At 42.1% G+C, this 23,442-nt stretch overlaps 1 protein-coding gene across 5 annotated transcripts in view; it reads left to right on the forward strand.

Annotated features, from left to right (window-relative positions):
• Positions 1-2,008: 2,008 nt before the first annotated feature.
• The window catches only part of LOC118121712 (protein kinase C beta type), a 32,010-nt gene continuing 10,576 nt past the window's right edge, over positions 2,009-23,442 (forward strand). For 3 of the 5 annotated variants that reach the window (XR_004698392.2, XR_004698391.2, XM_035177793.2), the window contains exons 1-6: positions 2,009-2,506; positions 3,923-3,954; positions 14,670-14,752; positions 17,059-17,170; positions 22,532-22,660; positions 23,154-23,310. Coding sequence is in view for 3 of the 5 variants with exons in the window: in XM_035177793.2 (XP_035033684.1) it covers positions 2,343-2,506; positions 3,923-3,954; positions 14,670-14,752; positions 17,059-17,170; positions 22,532-22,660; positions 23,154-23,310 (677 nt within the window). In the remaining 2 variants the exon portion in view is untranslated. The remainder of the gene's footprint in view (positions 2,507-3,922; positions 3,955-14,669; positions 14,753-17,058; positions 17,171-22,531; positions 22,661-23,153; positions 23,311-23,442) is intronic. The other 2 variants (XM_035177785.2, XM_035177775.2) reach the window with 2 other exon arrangements.

A 23,442-nucleotide genomic window follows, 5' to 3' on the forward strand; every position in this document is an offset into this window, starting at 1 on the left:
TTAATGAGAAATTTAAATATCACAAATGTGTCTCAAGTGGTTTTTACAATCTAAACAGTTCACAACTCCTTCGGTCCTGGATCCGACCCTCACGACCCTTTTGAATAAAAAGCAAAATAAGGAAATGTGTGAAATGTCTTGAATTAGTAGTGTTGAAAAGTAACCACCTCTCATGTAGGTATAGCTGCATGATTTACTCAACTCAAGACCGCTCGGATTTTTTCTTGCTACTACTTCATCAGTCCCAACACCAAGCACCAGCATTACACAGCTCAGACACCGGACCTGGCTCACAGTCGAGGTGAGAGGTGTGAAATCCCTCAAACCTCAAGTCCTGGATATCTGGGGCCGTTTGTGTGTAGTGTGTTGCAGTGTGTTGCGAGTGTGTTGTCAGTGTGTTTGCAGTGTGGTCGGTGTGTTGTCAGTGTGTTTGCAGTGTGGTCGGTGTGTTTGCAGTGTGTTGTCAGTGTGTTTGCAGTGTGTTGTCAGTGTGTTTGCAGTGTGTTGTCAGTGTGTTGTCAGTGTGTTTGCAGTGTGTTGTCAGTGTGTTTGCAGTGTGTTGTCAGTGTGTTTGCAGTGTGTTTGCAGTGTGTTGTCAGTGTGTTTGCAGTGTGTTGTCAGTGTGTTTGCAGTGTGTTGCAGTGTGTTTGCAGTGTGTTGTCAGTGTGTTGTCAGTGTGTTGTCAGTGTGTTTTCAGTGTGTTGTCAGTGTGTTTGCAGTGTGTTGTCGGTGTGTTTGCAGTGTGTTTGCAGTGTGTTGTCAGTGTGTTTGCAGTGTGTTGTCAGTGTGTTTGCAGTGTGTTTTCAGTGTGTTTGCAGTGTGTTGTCAGTGTGTTTGCAGTGTGTTGTCAGTGTGTTGTCAGTGTGTTGTCAGTGTGTTTGCAGTGTGTTGTCAGTGTGTTGTCAGTGTGTTTGCAGTGTGTTGTCAGTGTGTTTGCAGTGTGTTGTCGGTGTGCACAGGGGGCCACACTGACCCTCGCTGACATGCGGCTATGGAGTTGATGATGAGTATTGATTACTGCTCTCATGCTGTGGCTCACATATATGAAATGTCATGTTGGGCTGAAATATCTGCTCTGATGGACATGGGGCTGGGAGGACACGTTGAGTCCAGGCCCGTCTCCGGCAGGAACACTGACCTTGTCAGGACCAGCAGATCTTATAAGGGACCAGGGCTCGGTCCTGATGAGGCAATTCACTGGTTTTCTGAGGTCGGTTTACGATTGGGGGCAAAATGTGAATTGTGGTTAGGTCAAGGTTTGGGTTAGGTATCAACTGGAACTGGTGAAGGTCAAGGGGAACATTTTGGTTAGGGTGTAAAGAGCTGGGCAAACCTTTGTGTGTGTGGGTGTGAGTGTGTGTGTGTGTGTGTGTGTGTGTGTGTGTGTGTGTGTGCTTCATGGAGGTATGCATTACTTTTGGTTTGACTTGTGTTTCTGTGTAAAGTGTTGGCAATCAAGACTGAGACATACACACTCACAGACACAGACACAGAGAGAGAGAGAGAGAGAGAGAGAGAGAGAGAGAGAGGGACACAGATAGAGAGAGAGAGGGGGGTGGAGAGGAAGAGAGACAGGGAAACAGAGGAGTGAGAGAGAGAGATAGAGGAAGAGAGACAGGGACAGAGAGAGAGAGAGAGAGAGAGTAGAGGAAGAGAGACAGGGACAGAGAGGGAGAGAGAGAGGGATAGAGGAAGAGAGACAGGGACAGAGACACAAACACACAGAGAGAGAGAGACAGAGAGAGAGAGAGATAGAGGAAGAGAGAGAGAGAGAGAGAGAGAGAGAGAGAGAGAGAGAGGGAGGGGGAGAGGAAGAGAGACAGGGAAACAGAGAGAGTGAGAGAGACAGACAGTGAGAGAGAGAGCAGGAGAGAGGAAGAGAGACAGGGACAGGGACAGAGACACACACACACACACACACACACACACACACACACACACACACACACACACACACAGAGAGACACACACACACAGACAGAGAGAGAGAGAGAGAGAACACACACAGACAGAGAGAGAGAGAGAGAGAGAGAGACACACACAGACACGGAGACACACACACCCCCACAGAGCAGTGGTGGTAACAGGGAGGCTGCAGCGCGCGGCTCGGGGACCCGCCGGTAGAAGCAGCAGCAGCGCGAGCTGTGGACGCAGCCCCGAAAACACACCGAGAGCACGAGCGACACTGAGGCGGCCAGAGGGGCGGAGAGGAGGAGCAGGAGGAGGAGGAGGAGGAGGCACCTGCACCGAGACTCGCTCTCCGCCGCTGCCTCCATCGTCAGCTCCCGTCACCCCTCGTTCGTTCCTCTCGGGCCGCCGCCGCCGCCGCTTCCTCGTTAAAGATGGCTGACCCCAGCAGCGACGGAGAGGCACCGGAGAGCGCGCGCGGCTTCGCCCGCCAGGGAGCCCTCCGCCAGAAGAACGTGCACGAGGTGAAGAACCACAAGTTCATCGCGCGCTTCTTCAAGCAGCCCACGTTCTGCAGCCACTGCACGGACTTCATCTGGTGAGTGTGTGTCTGAGTGTCTGTCTGAGTGTGTGTGTGTGTGTGTGTGTAAGGACACAGGTGATTCACTTGCTGCTGCGGCTCTGGTCGGCCTCCCCCTCGCTCCCTCTCTCCCTCCCAGACACCGCAGTCCTTCACCCACTGTCATTGTCAAAAACACGGCGATGCGCCACTCTCTCCCCCCCCCCCGGACCTCCACAATGCGACAGCACCGTGGGCCCGTCGGTGCCGGTGGTGCCTCGCCGAGCTGCAGCCTCTGCTCTGCGGCTGCTGCTGCTCGGCGGTACCGCATCGACCCGACACCCATCCCTGACAGCGGAGGTCTGGTGGAGGTCTGGTGGAGGAATGCAGCTGGAGACACGCAGGGCCCCGCTGCTGCTGCTGCTGCTGCTGAGCGGTGCGGGAGGACCTGTGCGTCCATGTGTGGGATCGGGTGTCTGTGCCTGGGCTGGAATGATCAGTCGATTAATCGATCGGTCCATTGAGGGGTTTGATTATTTGAAGTGTTTCAAATCACTTCTCAAGTGTCAGCCCCGCAGGAGATATGAGCATTTTTCCTCGCGTGTCAATGTGAACTGGATAGTTGGGTTTTCAGTTTATAAATGTTTCACAACTGTGAGATAGTTATGCCATTTTTGATTTTTCTTCTATTCTCTTAGATCCTACTTGTGTCTTTATTACCTTCTGTTTTTCTTAATGCATTTAATGCCTTATCTTAAGTACTTTGAGTTGCCTTGTTGTTAACAGGTTGCTATTCAAATGCTCAACTTGCCAATGTATTGAGTATATGTTACTATATGTTTATATAAAACTTTCAGTTCAGTCAAATAAAGGGGAATCTAGAAGTACAGCTTATATGTCTGCCATGGCCCAAAAGTTCACTTTTGTAAGTTCACATTCAGTAAAGGTAATAAAAGAATCCTTCAGTAATTGTAATCGAGCTAAAAGTTTGAAATAATCTCCGAGCCCTATTATAAGTGTAAGGAAATATAAAAAATATATAAATAGAATACTACACTATTATATACAGTATGGACAGAATGGACAGTATGGACTATGTACAGTGAAATATATTGCACATAAACCATTAAGAAAAAAGGCCTGGATCTGCCCTCTGACACGGATCTGCACCAAAACTTGATTGGTACTTCCCTGACCTTTACCACAACCTTCCACCAAGTTTTGTGGAAATCCGTCTTGTAATTTTTGTGTAATCTTGGTCACAAACAAACAAAGCAACCAAACAAACAAATGGACAGGTGTTGAAAACATAACCTCCCTGGCAGAGGTACTTATTGATTGATTAATAATCGTAATTGTGGAACTACTTTGTACGAGTTACTGTGTGCACGAGTTACTGTCATGTTTTGATCCCCCTACACTCCCAAATCTCACCTTCCTGTCTTCTCTCCACAGGGGCTTTGGGAAACAGGGATTCCAGTGCCAAGGTAAGAGCAGTAGCTTATTCACAAATCCTGCTGCTGCATATGGCTGTGGGTGTGTGGACGGATGTTCGCTCCCTGAAGAAGTGTTGGTGTTTGTGTTGTGTTTGTTGTGTTGAGGGCCGCAGGTCTGCTCACTGTCGAGAGTGACCTGTTGGCCCGTTGGTTGACGGCGTGTTGTTGTTGTTGGCAGGCAGGTGTCAAACTCAAAGCAGATGCTTGCCAACAGTGATGAGAGTGAGAACACTCGAACGGGCTCAGGCAGGAGAGACCGTGTGAGGATGTAAGAGTAGAAGAGTCGGCGGAGAGGTGAAAGCTGAGATGTCTGGCTTTGGCCGAGGGGAGGAGGACCGAGCAGGAAGTTAGACTCCACGAGCTTTTTCTCCAGCCTGACATCTGATTGGATTTGTGAAACGGTTGAGTTTGTGCGTGGGCGGGTGGCGATGTGTGTCTGTGGGTGGGCGGCTGGTCGTGGCAACTGGGTGGGTGGGCGTCTAGACACGGACCACTGCACGAAATGGTTTCATAAACAGCCCCCTTTGCGGCACCATAGTGACACCCCTCCATCACATGCACGCTAACTGTACTGCAGCAAATGCTGTCGCCGTGCTTGTAGTATCACTTCCTCCTCCTCGCCAATGCATGTCCGACACCCACCTTAACTCCTCTGGCGTGTGACCACCCATGTGAGGTCCAGGAAGAATATTTGCTCAAGGGTCCACATTGGGCTCTTGCGTAAGACTTCATTGATGGTGAAGGGTTGTGTGAAGTATTGCGTGTGAGGTTGTGTTATTTATTTATTTATAAGCAGTAAAACGATGAAGTTCCCCTTGACTCTGTGGGCTGCAGGCCTGTTTGCAGCTCGGGGGGGGAGTGATACAGGAAATGCACTGAGGGGCTTTTAGAGAGAGCGAACACTTTTCTTGTGCACAGTCTCCAGTACTGAAGTAGTGTGTGTGGTGTGTTGCCCTGAGCTGTAACACATCATGCAGAGCACACGCAGGTGTAGAGAGCCCGGACCAATCCGAGCTGTGCACAGGTCGAGCCGCTGTCAGGTCGGGTTTCGTGGTTAGTTTCCAACAGTTAACTGATAACTCTTAGATTTACTGACCGTCTGTCATACAGCAAACTGGTCGGAGGGCTGTTTGCTGTGTTATCAGGCAGTGATCAAAGCTCCTATGGGAGGTAGATATGTCTAAAATATGTCAGGAAGCAATAATATAGTCATTTCAGGTTAAAATGAAGGGATATTGGCGACATTTGATAAAAAATCTGTAACTCAAGGTTCACTTACTGGCTTTTTTCCAGAGCTTTCAACCACATCTCATGGATTGATTTTAACCAGCTGTCATGTTTGAATTTAAGATTACATTTTTTAGCAATGCCACAATTAATCAACTGCTTTATTTACTAAAAGATTATAATCGATTATGTGATTATTTTCCGAGCAAACATTTCAGAAGTTTGGTTCTCAAGTGGGAAAACTCAGTGTTTTTTTTGGTCTTATATTATAATATATAGATTTTTTTATAGATTTTTGTTCTTTTGTTTTATAGCCAAGGCAATTAATTGATGACAACAACTATTTGCACAATGCAACCTGATCAATTCTTGCCAATACTTTTGGCTAAATTTGGTGTATTGTGTTTTATCTAAACTACATGAAACTATTTCATTTTGATGACTCTATCTAGTGTTCTTGTTTTCACCTGGTTGCCTTGAACAGTAAATATTTATTCAGAATTCTAATATATCTACATAAACAAATATTTGCAGATTTCAGCCTCTCAAAGGCTTAAACCTTGTTTATTTGTTCCCCTTCTCATGAGAAGAGTTGGAGATAAAATGATAAGAAGTTGAAGCTGGAGAAAAGTGATATAACAAAGTTAAGAAATCAGTTTAACAACTCAACGAGAAGGGTTGCATTTGTTTGAAAAGTTTGGTTGTTTGGATGAGAAATGTGAGGAATGGGCTGCAAATGAGTCCAACTTGATAGAATCGCTGGTGATTAGTGGACAGGAAGTACTTTAGACGTTGTGAACAGGATAAAAGGTTGTCTGGGATGTTTGGTATTCACAGTGACGCTTATGTAATTTCCAAATATGGGTCAGAGCAATCTTCACCTCAGATAATCGGACTAATCTGTTGATGTGCAGGATGAAGGAAAGCTTTATTGTTTAGTAAAGAGCAGTTTGAGTCCCGTTCATTTAAAAACATGTCTGTATTCACAATGATGCATTTTATCCTTAGTTTGACCTTTCTGAAGAGCTGTTTTCTAACATGTGTAGCCAAGTTGAGTTTTTGAAGAGCAGATTTGAACAACAAGGTAAATCTGAGTGCATGAGATAGATGAGATAGACATAAAACAAGGTAATACAGATGCAGTGCAATGTATAAATAAATGGACCCAGAGTATAAAGTTGAGAAGATAAAAAAACAAATGGATGTTTCCTCATTTGTTAATATACAAAAAAATCAAGATGGAGAAGTCATCCAATATAAAAGTAGCTAGATGTAGGATAAAAGTAGTCATATAGGATAAAAGTAGTATAAGCTGCTGTTTTTCTTTCTTCTCCTACGTGGTACAAAGTTGATTTAAAAAATATATGTGAACTGAAATTATGTGGATAAGAAGTTGACTGATTAGTGTTTTGTCAGAAGACCAGAAGTTTTACTGTATTGTTTGGAATTAAAAAAAAAGACATCTTTTGACATGCAACAGGCCAAATGCTTGACATGACACAGGAATGAAAAGTAACTGATTCTTAACTTTTGATTCAACAGCTTTGATATCTGTTTGATACATATCACAATGTGTAGTTATTATAATTTTCACACTTGACATTTAAATGGTGTTGAAAGTGCAGTTTAAGACAAAACATGCTCGACAAACTTTAACCTGAAAATTACTATACCGACATCTAGAAAACAGAGAAAAACAGCTTGAGTCTTATCACTTGCTTTTCTTTAAGAATTATTGGTAACAGACGTTTCTGTGAAAGTCCACAGAGGGGGATTTTATAGCTGTTCCGCATTTTAGGACTTCTCGTCCACGTTTGCTTAAATGTTGAGACTGGAAGTTTCCTTTTGACCTTGGAGGAAGCATTTGGCGAAAACAACCTTACATCAGCAGCTATTGTGGAGCTTTCAGCTGCATCACTGTGTCCAAGGTCAAGAATATGTTTTCAATCCCACTGTTATGGTTTATTTGAATGTGTTGTAGAAGAAGGCAGCGATAAGATGCCACAGCTGGAGACATTTAGGTTGGACAGTGTTTTTACAGGATTTGATGAGTGTGTTTCAACTTAACGTTAAGATACACAGTGAAATAGAGTCATCTAAAAGTGTGGAGGCCGTGGTTATATGTAACCTAGATACCTTAAACTTTGGGTCCTTTTGAAATGTTCCTAAATTTTCAGTCAGTGGAATTTATTTTACCAAATATGACAGAAATATGCAATTTGTAAACAAGAAACAGTGAGTGAACTGTGGTGTGTTAAAGAGAACAAGAAGGGTGTAGATGTGGGCACACACACACACACACACACACACACACACACACACACACACACACACACACACACACACACACACACACACACACACACACACACACACACACACACACACACACACACACACATCATCAGCACCAGCACTCTTGTGTTGGTCTGGAGGAATGTCAGACATCTGGTGCAGACTTGTTCTGGCCTGTGGGGACGATACTGTGTGTATGTGTGTTTGTTTATGTGCTTCAATGATATACACTATTTACTTAGTGTGTCAGTGTGACAGAGCTTTCCTCCGTGGGTGTGTTTGAATACCTCTTCTGGACGTAAATAATTTTCTTGATTGTCTCCTGCCTTCTCCTTTTCTTATATTTGGTGTTCAAACAGGAAAAAGAGGAAGTTCACTTCCTGTCATTTCCTGTCAAAAAGAGATCCAAGACAGTTACATGCTGATTACAGATCTATTCGGTTATTACATCCCATGGGCTGTGGGCTAGTTTGACGGGAGGTTTTAAAGCAAAATCCCCTTTTTTCATACTGAGAACAAACTACTTTGAAATATTGATTATGATGTTGATTACCATGGCAAAGGTCAAGGTTTTGAGGCATTCAGGTCAGCCCTAGTCAGAAGGAATGTATTTAAAATCTCATCCGGATGTTATTTGAAAGGAGACACTTGAAACAATAAGAGTCTAAAGTCTCACTAGAGATTCACAGCAGTGCTTTGAGTTCATCGTGCTTCATGTTCACAGAGTTAAGCTGGTGTAACGTTTATTAAGTTCACCCTCTTCGTAACAACTCTATTTGTATTGCAAATTAACACAAAATGAGCTGAGGCTGAAGAGAATGTCAATAGTTTTGCAGTAGTTGGTCATAAACCAAAGCACTTGGCAAACTTTTAACCTGATGACGGTGCTGAACCTGAAAGTCCTTTAGTTGCTGAGATATTTCAGTCAGGACCATATAGAAATCTTCTCATCAGAACTGTTTTTATGAGGCAGATGTGTTTCTCTTATTGTATAATTCCATAACTAAAAGTTGACTAGAGTGACTTTTCACGTCACGCTCCACTGGCCTCAACAAACATATGAATATTCTTTTCAAGAGAAATATGAATGACTTGCTTTTGTGCATCATTCCAACAAACAGTAACTAAAAGAAAACTGTGTATTTCTATCACTTTGAGTGTCGCTGCCATTGATTGGCTCAAGGCTGCGGCTGACATCATCGATGTACAGTTGAAATAGTATCTCTGTTATTGACTGTTTGACAGGCGAGCGTGTCCAAAGTATTGATCACAAGATACGTTAGTGACACCGTCCACAAACCACAGAGTGACGGGAGAAAAGAAGCTTTAAAGAGAACGTCTGTCCACAGTTCCGTCCTTGTTGTTCAGCGAGGTCCTTTAATGACTTCAATACTCAACACACCTTTCAAATGACAACAGATCGATGTCAGACGTGAACCAGTGTTTGGACTTTGCTTTGTTTATTTTTTTAAACACTCTTATAACTTTTCTCATAGATTCATATATTTTATATTTTTCTTTTAGCTCAAAAAGCAGCTTAACTCAAAAAGCTACTGTCAAAAAATCCAAAGCTATTTAATTAACAAAGATTTGGAGTAAAACACAGAAAGCTCCTAAAAATCCAACCGACATGGACTTTAAGAGTAAAGGATTTCATTTTAATTCTGTTTATATCTTCTTTTCCAAAAATGGCGTAAGCAGACCCTTATGACAAAGACATGTAATTGAGGCTTGGCCTATTACTGTTTAAAAAGAAAATTATGAATAAAAAGAAAACAAATACAATCAAGTGTTGTATTAAGATAATTAAAAAATAAGATGTACATATAATTACATTAGATAAATGCACATATTTTCTGTGTTGTTCTGTAAAATAAAAGTTTTCATATCAGCAAACAAAGGTAGATAATGATAACATGTTTATTGGCAAAGGATCTATCGATCAGGCTCTGGTGTTGTTATCTGTAATTACCCAAATGTGTCAGGTCTCTAATAATATATAATGTGATAAGTTGTTTTCGCTCTACCTGTATAAACAGGCAAATTTTGGCCGTACACAAATTTTTCACTAACAGCTATTTACTGGCTGAGAAATGTCAGGATGGACTGAATGACCCATGTTACATAATGGACAGTTAACCAGTCACTTTAACTCTCTTCACTTCAAATCGTAGCTCTGATTCCATCCACCCATTTAATTCTGCTGATCCGGGGTCGAGGCGGGCTCCAGACATCCCTCTCCTCAGCAACGCTCTCCAGCTCCTCTGGTGGGATCTCGCCGCTGCTCCCAGGACCGACAGATTACATAATCCCTCCACAGAGTTCTGGGTCTACCCCGGGGTCTCCTCCCAGTTGTGTGCGTTCTGTTCCTCTTCATAGAGAGAACATGCTCAAAGGCGAGGACATGCATTGCAACTCGTTGATCCAATCATGAATATGATTTGCATTCGAGCTGTACTCATGAAGATTTATTAAAAGCATTTTCAATACAGCGCAAGATGGACAGGCGTGTCGGTGCAGCGTCAGCAGTAATGTGGGAATAGCAATTGAGCAAAACAAACAAGATTGCATATATGAGTGGCTGGTACCAGGCTTCTTTCCTTTTTCCGTTTCTGTTTGGACGTCTGGGATTTGCTCGGAGTAGAAGCGCTGCTCCTTCACGTCGTCAGAGGACAGATGAGATGGTTCAGGGATCTAATCAGGATGCCTCCAAGGTGCCTTTCGTTGGAGGTCAAGAACTCGCTGAAGGGATTACATATCTGATCTGGTAACGCCTTGGGATCCCGAAGAGCTGGAAAGCGTGGCTGGGGAGAATGTGTCTGGAAAAACAAGCTACTTTGCGGATCTGGTCAAAGGGGCAGATCCAGGTTTCACTTTCTCAAACAACAAACATTGTAAGAGGAGTTTATGACAATATCTCAGGGATGAATTCATGGATATTGATGAAAAAGGCACATTCAGAGTGTGTGCCATTCGGTGCAGCTTGATTGGATCTAAGGGGACTTTTAGGGACCTTGGCGTACGTGTGCGCTCTGAGTATCCTAGTTTCCGTCTCGGTTCCTCTGAATTGCGGTCGAGAACGATATGACTCGAGCGGAGCAGTTGTTGGGAGTGTTTAGAGAGCAGTTCAGCAGCAGGGCTTTATCTTTGTGGTTGAGTGTATTTGAGCATGTTGAGGCCTGAGTGGTGATTACAAGTGCGTCCATCTGTGATTTGCGGGCTGGTAGTCATCCAACATGGAGGAACTTCCTGGTGCTCCTGTTGATGTGAAACTGTCGGCCCGCTGTCGTCCTGGCAGCTCGCGGCAGGAACGGCTTTCGGATCGGCTCCGATTTGCTGTTAACGCCGTCAGTCAGATGAAACGAGGTGGCGAGTGTAGACTCGACTGTACGGCTCAGCCTGGTTGCTAGGCAACAGGGCGAAAGACGTCCTCGGCAGGTCACTGGGCCTGTCTCTCAGTAGTGTACACGCAAGTGTGTGCGCTCGTACAGGTGTGTGCATGTGAATGACGGAGCAGATTTGTGAACAAAAAGCTGTAAAGTGAGACTGCATTCCTCTCTGGGTTTTCTGCTGCTCTGTTTCTCTCTCTCTCTCTCTCTCTCTCTCTCTCTCTCTCTCTCTCTCTCTCTCTCTCTGACACACAAATTAATTCTCCACCCCCTCACATCGCCTCAAACCCAGCTGTGCCCCATCCCTTCCTGCCCACACACACACACACACACAAACTCTATTTCTCTGTTTGACTTTATTTCTTATTCACTTTCTTTTCCTCTTGTCGTCTGTCTCTGTCTTGTTTTGTTCTTTCCTCTTTTTAAAACCACTCTTCCCTTTTACTTTGTGTTCATTGCTCACAGAGGTCTACCCCGTTTACCATCTTCACACCAACCTACTGTCATCTCTGGTCTGTACTTTGAATTAAAACTGCACCAAATGAAATTACTGCTCGTCTGGGTGTCCACTGATGTGACCCCCCCCCCACACACACACACACACACACATATGCAAACATAAGCTCTCTGTTGCTTAACTGCTAGAAACCCGAGGAAAATGCCGGCAGTTGCCACGGTGCCTCATGAAAATGTAACGAGATTCTGAATAATTAAGATTAAACCAGAGCGTAATGTCTCTCTCTCTCTCTGTGTGTGTGTGTGTGTGTGTGTGTGTGTGTGTGTGTGTGTGTGTGTGTGTGTGTGTGTGTGCGCGTGCGCGCACGCTTAGCTTTGTCCTTTTTTTTAAATGTGAAGCCCCCGGTGTTTCAACTCAGCATGTGTGCTAATATGTTTTATAATCATGTTGGTAGACATTTGAACTGTATCGACATCTTAAAAATCCCATTTTTAGTAGAAACTGCAAGTCATTGTAAAGTGGAAGTAAGTAGTACGATTTTTCTGTAGAAGTCCACCAGCGACAGGAAGCAGACTGGGAAGTCAAGCTGCAGTCCATCTGCCCTATTTATCTAAATGGAGTTCTGGTGTTGGTCTTGTTCATGACTTCATCTGTAGATGTGGCTGATCAAAATTTAAAGGGATGGATTGTCCTTTTATTTCCATCTGACCCAGAGTGAGAAAAAGTGCAGTTTTCTGATCTTGGCTCAGATGGATCAGTCTTTTAGATCATAGATCACAAACATACCGTCCCCCACTGAAGGAAGTGACTCACTACTCCACTGCTCACTTTTTACTACGGATCTTTATTGATCAATCTGCTGATTCTTCTCTCAATTGATCGTTTGGTGTCTAAAATGTTTTATTCAAAAAATGGTACAAAATCTAATAATATTTAATATATAAACATGTAAAACAGAGAAAAGAACCAAAATGAATCTGTGATTAAACTTGCATTTGAAAACATTTGGTGTTTTTGATTCTCTGGGTCTTTGATATATTGTAGTTAACCAAAATAAAAACATGAAAAATACAGATAAGGAGCATGAAAAACATTAAAAACTGTATAAAAGCACAAATTAAAAAAGAGGTGATGTCTTATTAAAGCGAAGCAGTAAGTAAAAATAAAGCAATTAAAATAGCAGCAGGAGTAAAAAAGCTGATTCCCAGACATTCTCATTTGAATTATTTTATCATTTAAAGTAAAACACATGGGTGATGTGATTGTTTTTCACATTTTACTTTTTCACATGGCTTACAACCGCATGTGGCTGTATTAATCTCTCAGAATCATTATTATTGATCATTTGTAGTAGTCAACACTTGTAGTAAAGTCATGTGAACCATCTAAAACCAACATGTGACTTCAGGTTTTCATTTACTTTTTTTTTTCCACATCTGAAATGGGGGAAGTTGCTCAAAGTTAAATTAAACCTCAGACACTTTTCACTTGTTTTGTAAAACTCTGCAGCCTGTCTGAGCTTTTATCACACACGCACACACACACACACACACACACACACACTTTACTGTGGACAATGACGCAGGCGGAAAAAATTCTGATGCTTCAGTGAAGAAATTATTAAACTCAGGACTCTTCAACCAGCAATTTGAATCAACCACTTGAAGAAAACAGGCCCAGACATCCTCTTCATCATGTAAATTACATGTAGGAACCACTGAAGACTCCTCTGTTCAAACTGACCATTGTTTCACTCTGAGATGTATCATGTTGTTCTTTGTTGTCACGGTTACCTGTGGTCGACTGTGTCTGTATTAAATGTTTTTTTCTTTCACTTTTATCTTGTAGCTTCGGTTTTTATTATCTCTGCCAAGGTGGTTCTGTTTTCATCAGTGTTTGTTTGTAAGTTAGGAGGATTTCTAAATACAACTACGGAACCGATTTCCATTACATTTTGTGAAGCTGTGGGGATGTGACCCCAGAAAGAACCCATTACATTTTGGAGAGGATTCAGATAAACGGGGCAGCGCACGGTGAAGGTTCCCGGTTCTGTGTCTGTGAGGAGTTTGCATGTTCTCCTCGTGTCAATGGGAGTTTTCTCTCCTCCTACTGTCCAAAGACCTGTTGATTGGGGTTAAGTTAATTGGAGACTGTAAAGTGTGAATGGTTGTTTGTCTCTGTATGCATTGAGTAGGATTACACAACAACTACTGGACCATTCTTATTGAAACTTGGTGGAAGGATTTGTACTGAAGGATGTGAACTCATTGTCTTTTGGAGCAGATTTGATTAAGGGGCAGATCCAGGATATTATTGCAAGATCGAGAGCTTTTAGACGTTTTTGTGAATTAATGGCGAGATCTTGATGTGGGCATTTTCATTGAATTTAGGCGTTTGTGTCTTGAGTCTTTTAGTTGTATGTTTTATGTCCTTGTTTTTTGTGTGGCACTTTCTGAATTTTATTTCTGTGAAAGATGCTACAGCAAATAAATGTATTATTATTACTTTGAGTTAATTGCAGCTTGAAAGGCAGAATTTAAGTAAATCCAACTTTGTCCCATGCGTTCAGACAAAAGTACGTGTTGAAGAATCAGTCGTCCAGGTTGTGGTTTCTTCAGGAGCTGCACACAGGCGACTGGATTCCCTTGAGTTTCTTGAGGATGTCTCACGTCTCATCAGAGAGACTCACACTTCAGTACGGAACTGAGCTTAATGAGAAGTGAAACGTCTTCAAGATTCAGTCCAGTCGCCTTTTTTACACCCATGCACATCTCCTGACAAGAACAATGTAGACTTCTCTAAAAGCCTGACTGTCCTTTGTGTGTTTCTGTCTTCATCACCAGCGACTGAGCTTCCGTTTAAGCGTTTTTTGGTCCTTGCAGTTTCCTTGGAAAGTGGACCAGCATCCCTGTACTATATTAGGCTGGGAGTGTGCCGGGTGTTTATTTCAGTCAGTCTGTGCTGAATGATTGAAGCAGTGAGCAGGAACATACAGTCTCATCAGGTGCTTGGCAGGAGGAGCCTGCAGCAGGAGCCTGCTGCCATTTGGAGCTGCCAACGTGGGAAGGTTCCTGTTGCAGCTTTAATCTTCTGGGGTGTGATAATGAGATGTCCCAGCACCACACTGCGGTTAAATTTAAAATCATCTAAACTGAAGCAATAAAAACTAAATATAGACGTTGAAAAGCAAAAGACCGGACGGATGCAAACTGCTGAAATATGAGGAGCTTATTGTGCAGTGACTAATGTCACATAATTGACATATTGAATCATGTCTTTGTTGCTGTTGTGTTGTGTTGCAGAGTTGATAATGATTTTTTCTGTCTCTGTCTCCACAGTGTGCTGTTTTGTAGTCCATAAGCGCTGTCATGAGTTTGTCACCTTTTCTTGTCCGGGGGCCGACAAGGGACCAGCGTCAGACGTAAGTACAAACATGCAAACACAACTCCAACTGCTTTCCTTATTTAATTTCTTAGTTTTTTATCTGTAGTCAGGCTTTAAAAATATTTTATGGGGATGAACGGTGAAGCAGATCCCTCCACTTGTGTCTGTGTTAAATATTCATTGTGCTCATGGTTAGTGATTCTAATGATGCTTGTTAATAACGTTTGCAAGATCAGCACTGTCACAACTTTTGGTTTGTCCTTGTCGTGCACTTCCGTGTGTGTTCTGCTTAATGAATACACATGCACACACATGCACATTTTTGTCCCTCAGTCCAATGAGGACTATGACCCCCTAACCTGATTCTCAATTCTAACCTTAGTCTCAACCTACAAACTCTTCTCTGAAATAGAAGTTTTATATCTAAATATTATATTTATCTTATATAAAAAGCAGATAAAAAAAACCTGTGTCTACTGTAGAGTCATTTGAACAGATACAGACAAAAAGACAGATCTAAGTGGTTGTAATTGGGTTTTATGGCAGAAATGTCTTCACAAGGATCGCAAAAGCACACACACACACACACACACACACACACACACACACACACACACACACACACACACACACACACGTGCACTTCCCTGTTGACCTTTTGGCTCCAAATCACCCTGAGACATGTCAGTAAGGAGAAAATGTGCTGCCTGGCTGCCTCAGGTTAATGAGCCAATATCTCTCATTGACACGCACACCACACACACACACACACACACACACACACACACACACACACACACACACACACACACACACACACACACACACACCATATTCCTTGATGTTAATGAATCTCGATTTCTGTCTTTGTTTTTGTCACCAAAGCCTTTTAGTTGTTTCCTATTTTTGTACTTCCTGCAGACTCACTTGCTCCATTTTCTCTCTCACAGCGTTTTGGTTCTTGCTCTATGTTGCAATGGATGATATATTTAAAGGCATCAAAAATATGAAACAGATGAACGAAATAGACAGTTTTGCTTTTGTTGTATTAACATTATGAAAAATTAGTTTATGTGTTTATGTTGTTCTGTGTGTGTGTGGCGTGTTGGTTCAGGGCAGAGATGTCTGCAGTGCATTAAACAGAGCATGGATGTGTGGAAAGTAAAAATGTGTTGAACTTTGACCTGAGCTGAGCTTCATTTCTTAATTTCCTGTAAAGTAACAAACTGGCCCTGATATCATGACTCGACAGAAAGTACAGGTTTATTCTCAAAATATCCGAGGTCGATGCAGCTTCCAGGTTTGAGTCGGAAATGTGGAAATCTCCTGCTAACAACATTACTGTTGATGCTAAATTCAATCCAAAACAACTTTATTTGTCCCCGGAGGGCAATTGTAAGGTGGCGCTAATGTAGTATGGCATGAAGCCTTTTTTTTTTTTTACCTCCACCAAGGAGGTTATGTTTTCACCCCTGTCCGTTTGTTTATCAGCAGGATTACACAAAACCACCTGAAAGCATTTCCATGAAACTTAGTGGAAGGGTGTTTTATGTGTCAGGGAAGAGTCCATTACATTTTGATGCACATCTGGATCACGGGGTGGAAGCAGGTTTTTTTTCACTTTCTTTAACATGGAGAGATGGGGCGTTTCCTTGACTTCTCAGATAATTATTCATGAATCTTAATGAAAAAATTTGGCATATTTAAGGGTCTGATATTTAGTTTGTTAGTTTATTCTAAGTGTTTGCAGTTTGGTGCAGATCCAAATAAAAATCCAGATCTAGTTCATTTAAATGTGGATTCTTAAGGGGACCATTGGGCCTTGATGGAGGAATCCACTTTATATATTCGATGTTTGAACATGACGATGCATTCTGCGCGAAGCCAGATGCATAAAAATATGTTAATGGCAGAAGTGGCAGAGCCCTGACCTCAACCCCGTCCATCACCTTAACACCTCTGTGATGAACTGGAAACTGGACTGTGAGCCAGATCCTCTCATCTAGCATCTGGCCGACCTCACTGATGCACTTGTGGCTGAATGGAAGCAAATCTCTGCAGCCAGGGTCCAAAATGTTGTTGAAAATTCCTCCCAGAAGAGTCGACATCACATGTTTTGATTATGGTTTAGCACGACTGAAACATTCTGATGAGCACATCCTTAGTTGGGCAGATAGTTGAGGTTTGGAGAAAGAAAACCTGAGCTATCTGCAAGGTTAGACTTTAGAAGAAGGGGAGTAAATATCCTGTATGTAATAAATCAGTTTTTAATGGAAACAGGAACTCCACACATGGATTACTTTAATAATTTGTCTCCTGTGCTCTGTGTTTGTGCTTCTGCAGGATCCTCGGAGTAAACACAAGTTTAAGGTCCACACTTACTCCAGCCCCACCTTCTGTGACCACTGTGGCTCCCTCCTCTATGGGCTGATACACCAGGGCATGAAATGTGACCGTGAGTACAGACACATCTTTGTGTATGTGAGCGTGTGTGTGTGAAAGTCTGGGCTATAAGCAGAACTTCTCATTTTGCCTGATTTGTATATCACAGGTTTGCACTTCCACTATTTGGTGTTGAAGTTTAAAACCCCCAACAAGTAAAACTGAATGAGCTCTTAGAAAAACACCCAAAATACGGGTTGTATTGTGGCCAAAATACCTCTCACCTAATGTGGCTTTAGTGTAAAATGTAAGAGTCACAAACCTGCTACAGGTCCACGGTCATATAGTGGATTCTTTTTGTTCTTTTTCTGCCCAATGTTTTACCTCTTCCTTTTTCTGTTTTTCTCTGTTCAAGACAAGTTCTGAAAAATATTCTTTGCTTTGATACTTGACCTGTTTAGTTTAAACCATAGACTGTATATAAAGGGAAACAACGCATCTCCATTTCCTCCTGTTGTACAAAGGTTAAGCCAAAATATCCCGGATACAGGTGCAGCCATCTTTTGCTGGTGATGTCATTTGTACACTGAGTGCTATTCAGAGAGCTTTAAGCAGGCTCTTTAATACCTATAGTGACATTTAAGTGTTTTATAGGTTTTATAGTAGGAAATCTCAAATGGCACAGATTTGGATATTACGCCCAAACATTACTCTTCTAAAACCTCTGTAACTTTCTCTCCTTTACTTTATTAGCTTAAAATCTGGCACAGATAATATTCAGATGTTCCGCTATGGATTGCGAGAGGTTGTGTGCTACATCGACATGATTTCATAGCGGATATTCACCCTAAAATTGTTAGCTTCTGTTTGGCGGAAATTAAATCTTTTTTCTTCTCCATTGACTCTGACCCTAAAACATCTATACCACTGAAGAAATCTCACAAGTGTTACCTTTACATAGATTCCAAGATTGATCATGTAAACCCTGTAGCTGCAGAGATGTACACTTTTAATTTTAGGCATGCAACTTTTGAGCAGGAACCTAAGAATAGGGCCTAAGTACGAAGAGGATAAGTCACGAACAGCTCTGTGCAAAAGGACGTTGCTTTGAAAATAATGCTATGAATAGTTTTTATCAGTTAACGTCACACAAAGTGCATCAAACTGAAAAAAGTAAAACCAAATTCCTATTTTCTGTGACCACTCTTTGGGTTTAAACGAGCGCCAGTTCCGCTAAGTTCACCTGCACACGTCATTCTCAAGGTACTTGGCAGGTCCGCTGTGAACGTCTGTCTTCTGTCTCTTCATGTCGACCCAGAACGACTCTGTGATGTTGAGATCAGGGCTCCGCGGGGGCCCAGGCCATCTGTTACAGGACTGAAGACACTGTCGTTGTTTATGACTCGGGCTCAATGTCTGAGGTCGTTGTCATGCTGCAGAATAAATTTGAGGCTGATCAGACACGTCTCTGATGGCATTGCATGATGGGCAAAAAAAATCCAAACAGCTGCAGTGCCCAAAACATTTGCACAGTACGTAAATAATTTGTTAATCCTGATAACACGTATGCAAGAGTGAAGGGATTTCTCCTCCTCCATTTACTTGGTTAGATAATTACTTCTAATAAAAAGTGTGATCTGTATAATATTGCTATTTTTCGTCCTGTATCCACCTTCTTATCAGGTTATTTGTGTCCTAATAAGTCACAATCAGTCCTGTGCTGCAGGTAATGTGCCTCATCAAGTCAGTGTTTAGTAAAAATATAATAATGAGCTTTTAATCCACATCCAAACAAACCAGAAATACCGGAGACGCTCCTCAGACACCTCTAACGTAAACCTAATGAATCCATGTACAGTCTGCAGCACTGATCATCTCAGTCAGTCTCGTCAGACGCATCTTTCATCAAACTCCAGTTTGTTTCACAGCTCATTAACTCCAAATTAAATCATCACCAACTGCAGTAAATCTGAAAACACAGTCGTCTATTTATTATCCAATAACATTGGAGATGAAATAGAATCAACCCATTAGATTGTGATGATTCGATTTGTCTGCTGGGGGGAAAAAAACACATCCTGATTGTATTTAATGCAAAAGAAAACAAGGTTTAACAAACATCATGTATTAAGTCCTTTTTGCCATTTGCAGGTAGTTCGCTTAATCTACATCTTTCTCTGGATTTCAGAAAAATCTGACTTTTAGCTACTTTCATTTTATTATTACTGTATTTTATATTTTAAATGATGTTATTTTACTTCCTCTTTGCACTGACATGTATTTGTTGAATTAAGACCACAGTTGTCTTTAATTTTTTCTCTTTGGTTCTGGTGGAACTTACAACAACGTTACCAATCTCTTAATACACAAGTAAGATATTATAGAGGTTGAGATGTTTTATATTTCCCACCAAGATGTGATATGTTGTTCTGCCTCATCAGGCACTTTTTTAAATTTCTGGGTCTTCCTTCAGTGTGGATAAAATCTGTACCAGTGTCTCAATGTAAAGTAACATGAATAAATGATGTGTTCAGTGCACTAACTAATGGCGATGAATCAGAATAAGGTTATTGACAGGACCTCAGTACCACCCACTGATCTGAGTGGAGGAAAACAATGCCATCAGGGCAGGCTGACACCAAGTGGACAGACTGAGCAATTACATCACATCTTTCTTTTCACAGTTGAACATAAGGAAATATACGTATTACCTTTTGCCTGTGTAGCTTAACTCACTGCTGTACTGTGCATATGATTCTAAAACAAATTCACATTTTTATAATTAACACTTTGTTTGGTTTTAAACAATAACAGCCAACATGGGCTACTGTATAAACACAGAGAGGAACTTCAGCAATACAACAACAAAAAAATGCACATGTGTACGCACACAATGAAAATACAGTAGTTTAAAACTATGAAAATAATAATAATTTAGAAAATCCAATTTGAGTGAAGGGGTTCAGGGCCACAGGAATATGCAGCATGCATTACGAATACAGTTAAATTATATGTAAAAGAGTTGTTACTTGATTAAGAGACGTTTCAAGGGCTTTTAATGTGACTTAGGTACTTGTGTCACTAACTAATTTTCAAGACATGCTCTTTAAGGACAAACACATGGACCACGTGTCCGATGGGATAAATGCCGATTACAAGATTTCTTTACTTGTCCCAGATATTTTTTAAGGCACTTTAGATCTTTAAGTTCTTATCCGTCGCGCAACCATCCGGGTGGCGTCTGATTGGTCCCGAATTATTTTTCTGCAGCTTCACATCAACCTCAAACTTGCAGCCAGAGTCATGAAGAACTTTACACAGTGGGACAACCAGTCAAACCTGCAGGTGATTTGGTATCTTAGAATGTGTGCTGTTATAAAGAAAAACCTCTGTCACATCGAATATCGATTAGATTTAGATTTTTTTTCAATTTGTATCACACTACCTGATAAATAACAGCTGCATGTATCTGTTGCTGTCTTTTTGAAAGCACATTACTTTTTCCACTTAAGCACAGTACTGTACTGAAGTCAAGCTTAAGTCTGTCTTCTTTTACCTCAACGCATTTTCCAAAATTAAGTCATTTTCGTCACTTGCTGATTTACAAAAAGTTGCTTTTATATCCTCTCGCCTTGATTTGATGCACTTTACTCTCCATAAAGGCTAAATGCTGCTGCCCGGCTCATCACTGGCACAAATTGAAATGACCATATCACCCGTGTGCTCGCCTCCATACACTGGCTCCCTGTTAAATGTCGTATTGATTTTGAAATTCTATTGCTGTTAATGCCTTAAATGGCCTTGCACCCAAAAACCTTTCAGATTTATTGACCTGCTATCTCCCGTGTCGACCACTAAGATCCTCGGATGGCGCCCTGCTGGTGACTCCCTGGTCTCAGGGTGACCCAGCCTTTGTTGTTAGAGCCCCCACACACACACACACACACACACACACATTATTGAATTTCCTCCCTATTATACTTAAACAGACAAATTCTGCAGCTTCTTTTAAATCCCTAGTTAAAACGTTTGATTTACAAACACTTTTGCCTACGATTCACATTAGCTCTTATTAACCCTGACTAATCCTACTTATTTATGTATATAATTCTATCTGCTCATGTTCCATTGTTTTATATTTTACAGTTTTTTTTTCCTGTAAAGCGCTTTCTAACATTGTGAAGAGAAGTGATGTATAAATAAAAGGTATGGGTGGTGTCAGGTTCTGCAGCATCGAGATGGAGAGGTGGCTCACTGACCTCTGGCTCCATCAGCAGCTCAATGTCTTCAAAAAATACAAAATCTATTCTGGCGGGTGAATTCTCATAGGTTTTGCACCGATTATCCCAATCACTGATTTTAAAGATCACTCCCTGAAGTCAACACTCCTCATCTGAGATACATTTAGTGGTTTGCGCTCCCTCTTGTCTACAGATCTTGATTTTCCTGTAGTCGCTCCAGCAGTTATACACATACAGATCTGTTTCCTGGCGTTGGGGAAGTACCGCTCAGCCTTTGAAAACAGTTGTGTAATGTCTCCCGCAGCTCTGCAGAGACTTCTTTGAAGTCTGGAAAAGAAATTAGCCGAGTCATATCGTCAGGGGTTTCTGTCGGCTTAAGGAAAGCCTGTGTTACAAATGGAGGTTATGGAGTTTGAAAGATGTGGCAGACGGGGGGAGGCTTTAATGAATACGATGACACAGCGCTGTGTTACATTATGGGAGGTGAGAGTCACAGTATTTCTGTGACTTTAAAATCTTCTCCGCTCAGGCTGCCTCATTTCTCACCAAATCTTTTTATTCCCCCACAACAGTGACAAACCGTGGCCAGAGGCTTCATGCTTTCAGGTTCCCTTTCGTTTGAACTGTTTATCTCAAGAACACCTTGAAGGAATTTCTTCAAATTTGGTACAAATGATCAGTCACACATGTTCTGATCCGATGTTGGTGGTCCAAGGTCAAAGGTCAAGGTTGCTGTGACATCCTTTCTTTGCCTTGGAACATGGTGGCTCAGTAACACCTTAAAGAAATGTCTTTAAATACATTCACTTAATGTCATAGATGAACAAGTTAGATTTTAGTGATTGAGGTTTAAAGGTCAAGGTCACAGTGACCTTGCAAAACCCTTTTTTGCCTCCTTGACACATTATCCTAAGAATGCCTAAAGAGAATCTGATTCGATTTGGGTGGTCAAGGGTCAAAGGTCATGGTGACCTTACATGAATCTGGAGAAAATGTAGGTAGACTAAAACGGCCCTGCTTGGCAGAGGCATACAACCACAGTTGTTTTTACATTTGGCTTCTGAGTCACCCAGCTTTATTAAAGTGGAGGCCCTTTAGTCTGGTGACTCAGAGCATGTTCCGTACAGATTTTAAGGCAAACTTGCAATTTGTTTCTGAATTTGACTTGTGCGTTTTTGTGTGTCTGTGTTAAGACTGTATGATGAACATCCACAAGCGGTGTGTGGCCAACGTCCCGAGTTTGTGTGGGACAGATCACACCGAGAGGAGAGGACGCATCCAAATCTCTGCCCAGATCACTGAGGACACACTAACCGTCAGCAGTGAGTGCTCTCTCTCTCTCTCTCTCTCTCTCTCTCTCTCTCTCTCTCTCTCTCTCTCTCTCTCTCTCTCTCTCTCTCTCTCTCTCTCTCTCTGTGTTCGCCTCTTTTACACAGCTTTTTCCCCCTCTCGCACACACACAACGAGAGAGCAAGAGAACACCTCCCAAAGCTCTTTATCAGCCTAAGAGTAAAACTGGAAAGTCCATTAGTCGATCAATGATCCAACGATTGACCCACATCACCACTGGGAGGTGCATCCACGTGCTAGCAGGCTCTCTCTCTCTCTCTCTCTCTCTCTCAGACAGCTTTTGGATTGATTATGGAAGATAAACTAAACTGTCGTTAAGTGTTGTCAAATGTAGCCAGAGTTATTTAGGGCAGAGACTTCACCTCCTGCCGTCCTCTGCGAAGGACAAACTCCACTGTGATGTTTTCTTCTTCTTCTTCTGCCACTTATTTTTATCCTTGTCTTCGACCTTCCTCCCTCCCACAGTCAAAGAGGCTAGGAACCTGGTGCCCATGGACCCCAACGGCCTGTCAGACCCTTACGTCAAACTCAAACTGATCCCAGACCCCAAGAGCGAGAGCAAGCAGAAGACCAAGACCATCAAATGTTGCCTCAACCCCACCTGGAACGAGAGCTTCACCTTGTGAGACTTCACTCCTCTGCACTGATATTCTGCTTTAGTTTTGAGGCTTCACACAACTCATGAACTTAGTTTTTGCCTCAGTTTGAATATAACTTGTTTTGGTTTGAAGCTTTTCTCTTGGCCTCGTTTTCT

Source organism: Hippoglossus stenolepis, chromosome 2, assembly GCF_022539355.2.
Source record: "Hippoglossus stenolepis isolate QCI-W04-F060 chromosome 2, HSTE1.2, whole genome shotgun sequence".
Lineage (NCBI taxonomy): Eukaryota > Metazoa > Chordata > Actinopteri > Pleuronectiformes > Pleuronectidae > Hippoglossus > Hippoglossus stenolepis.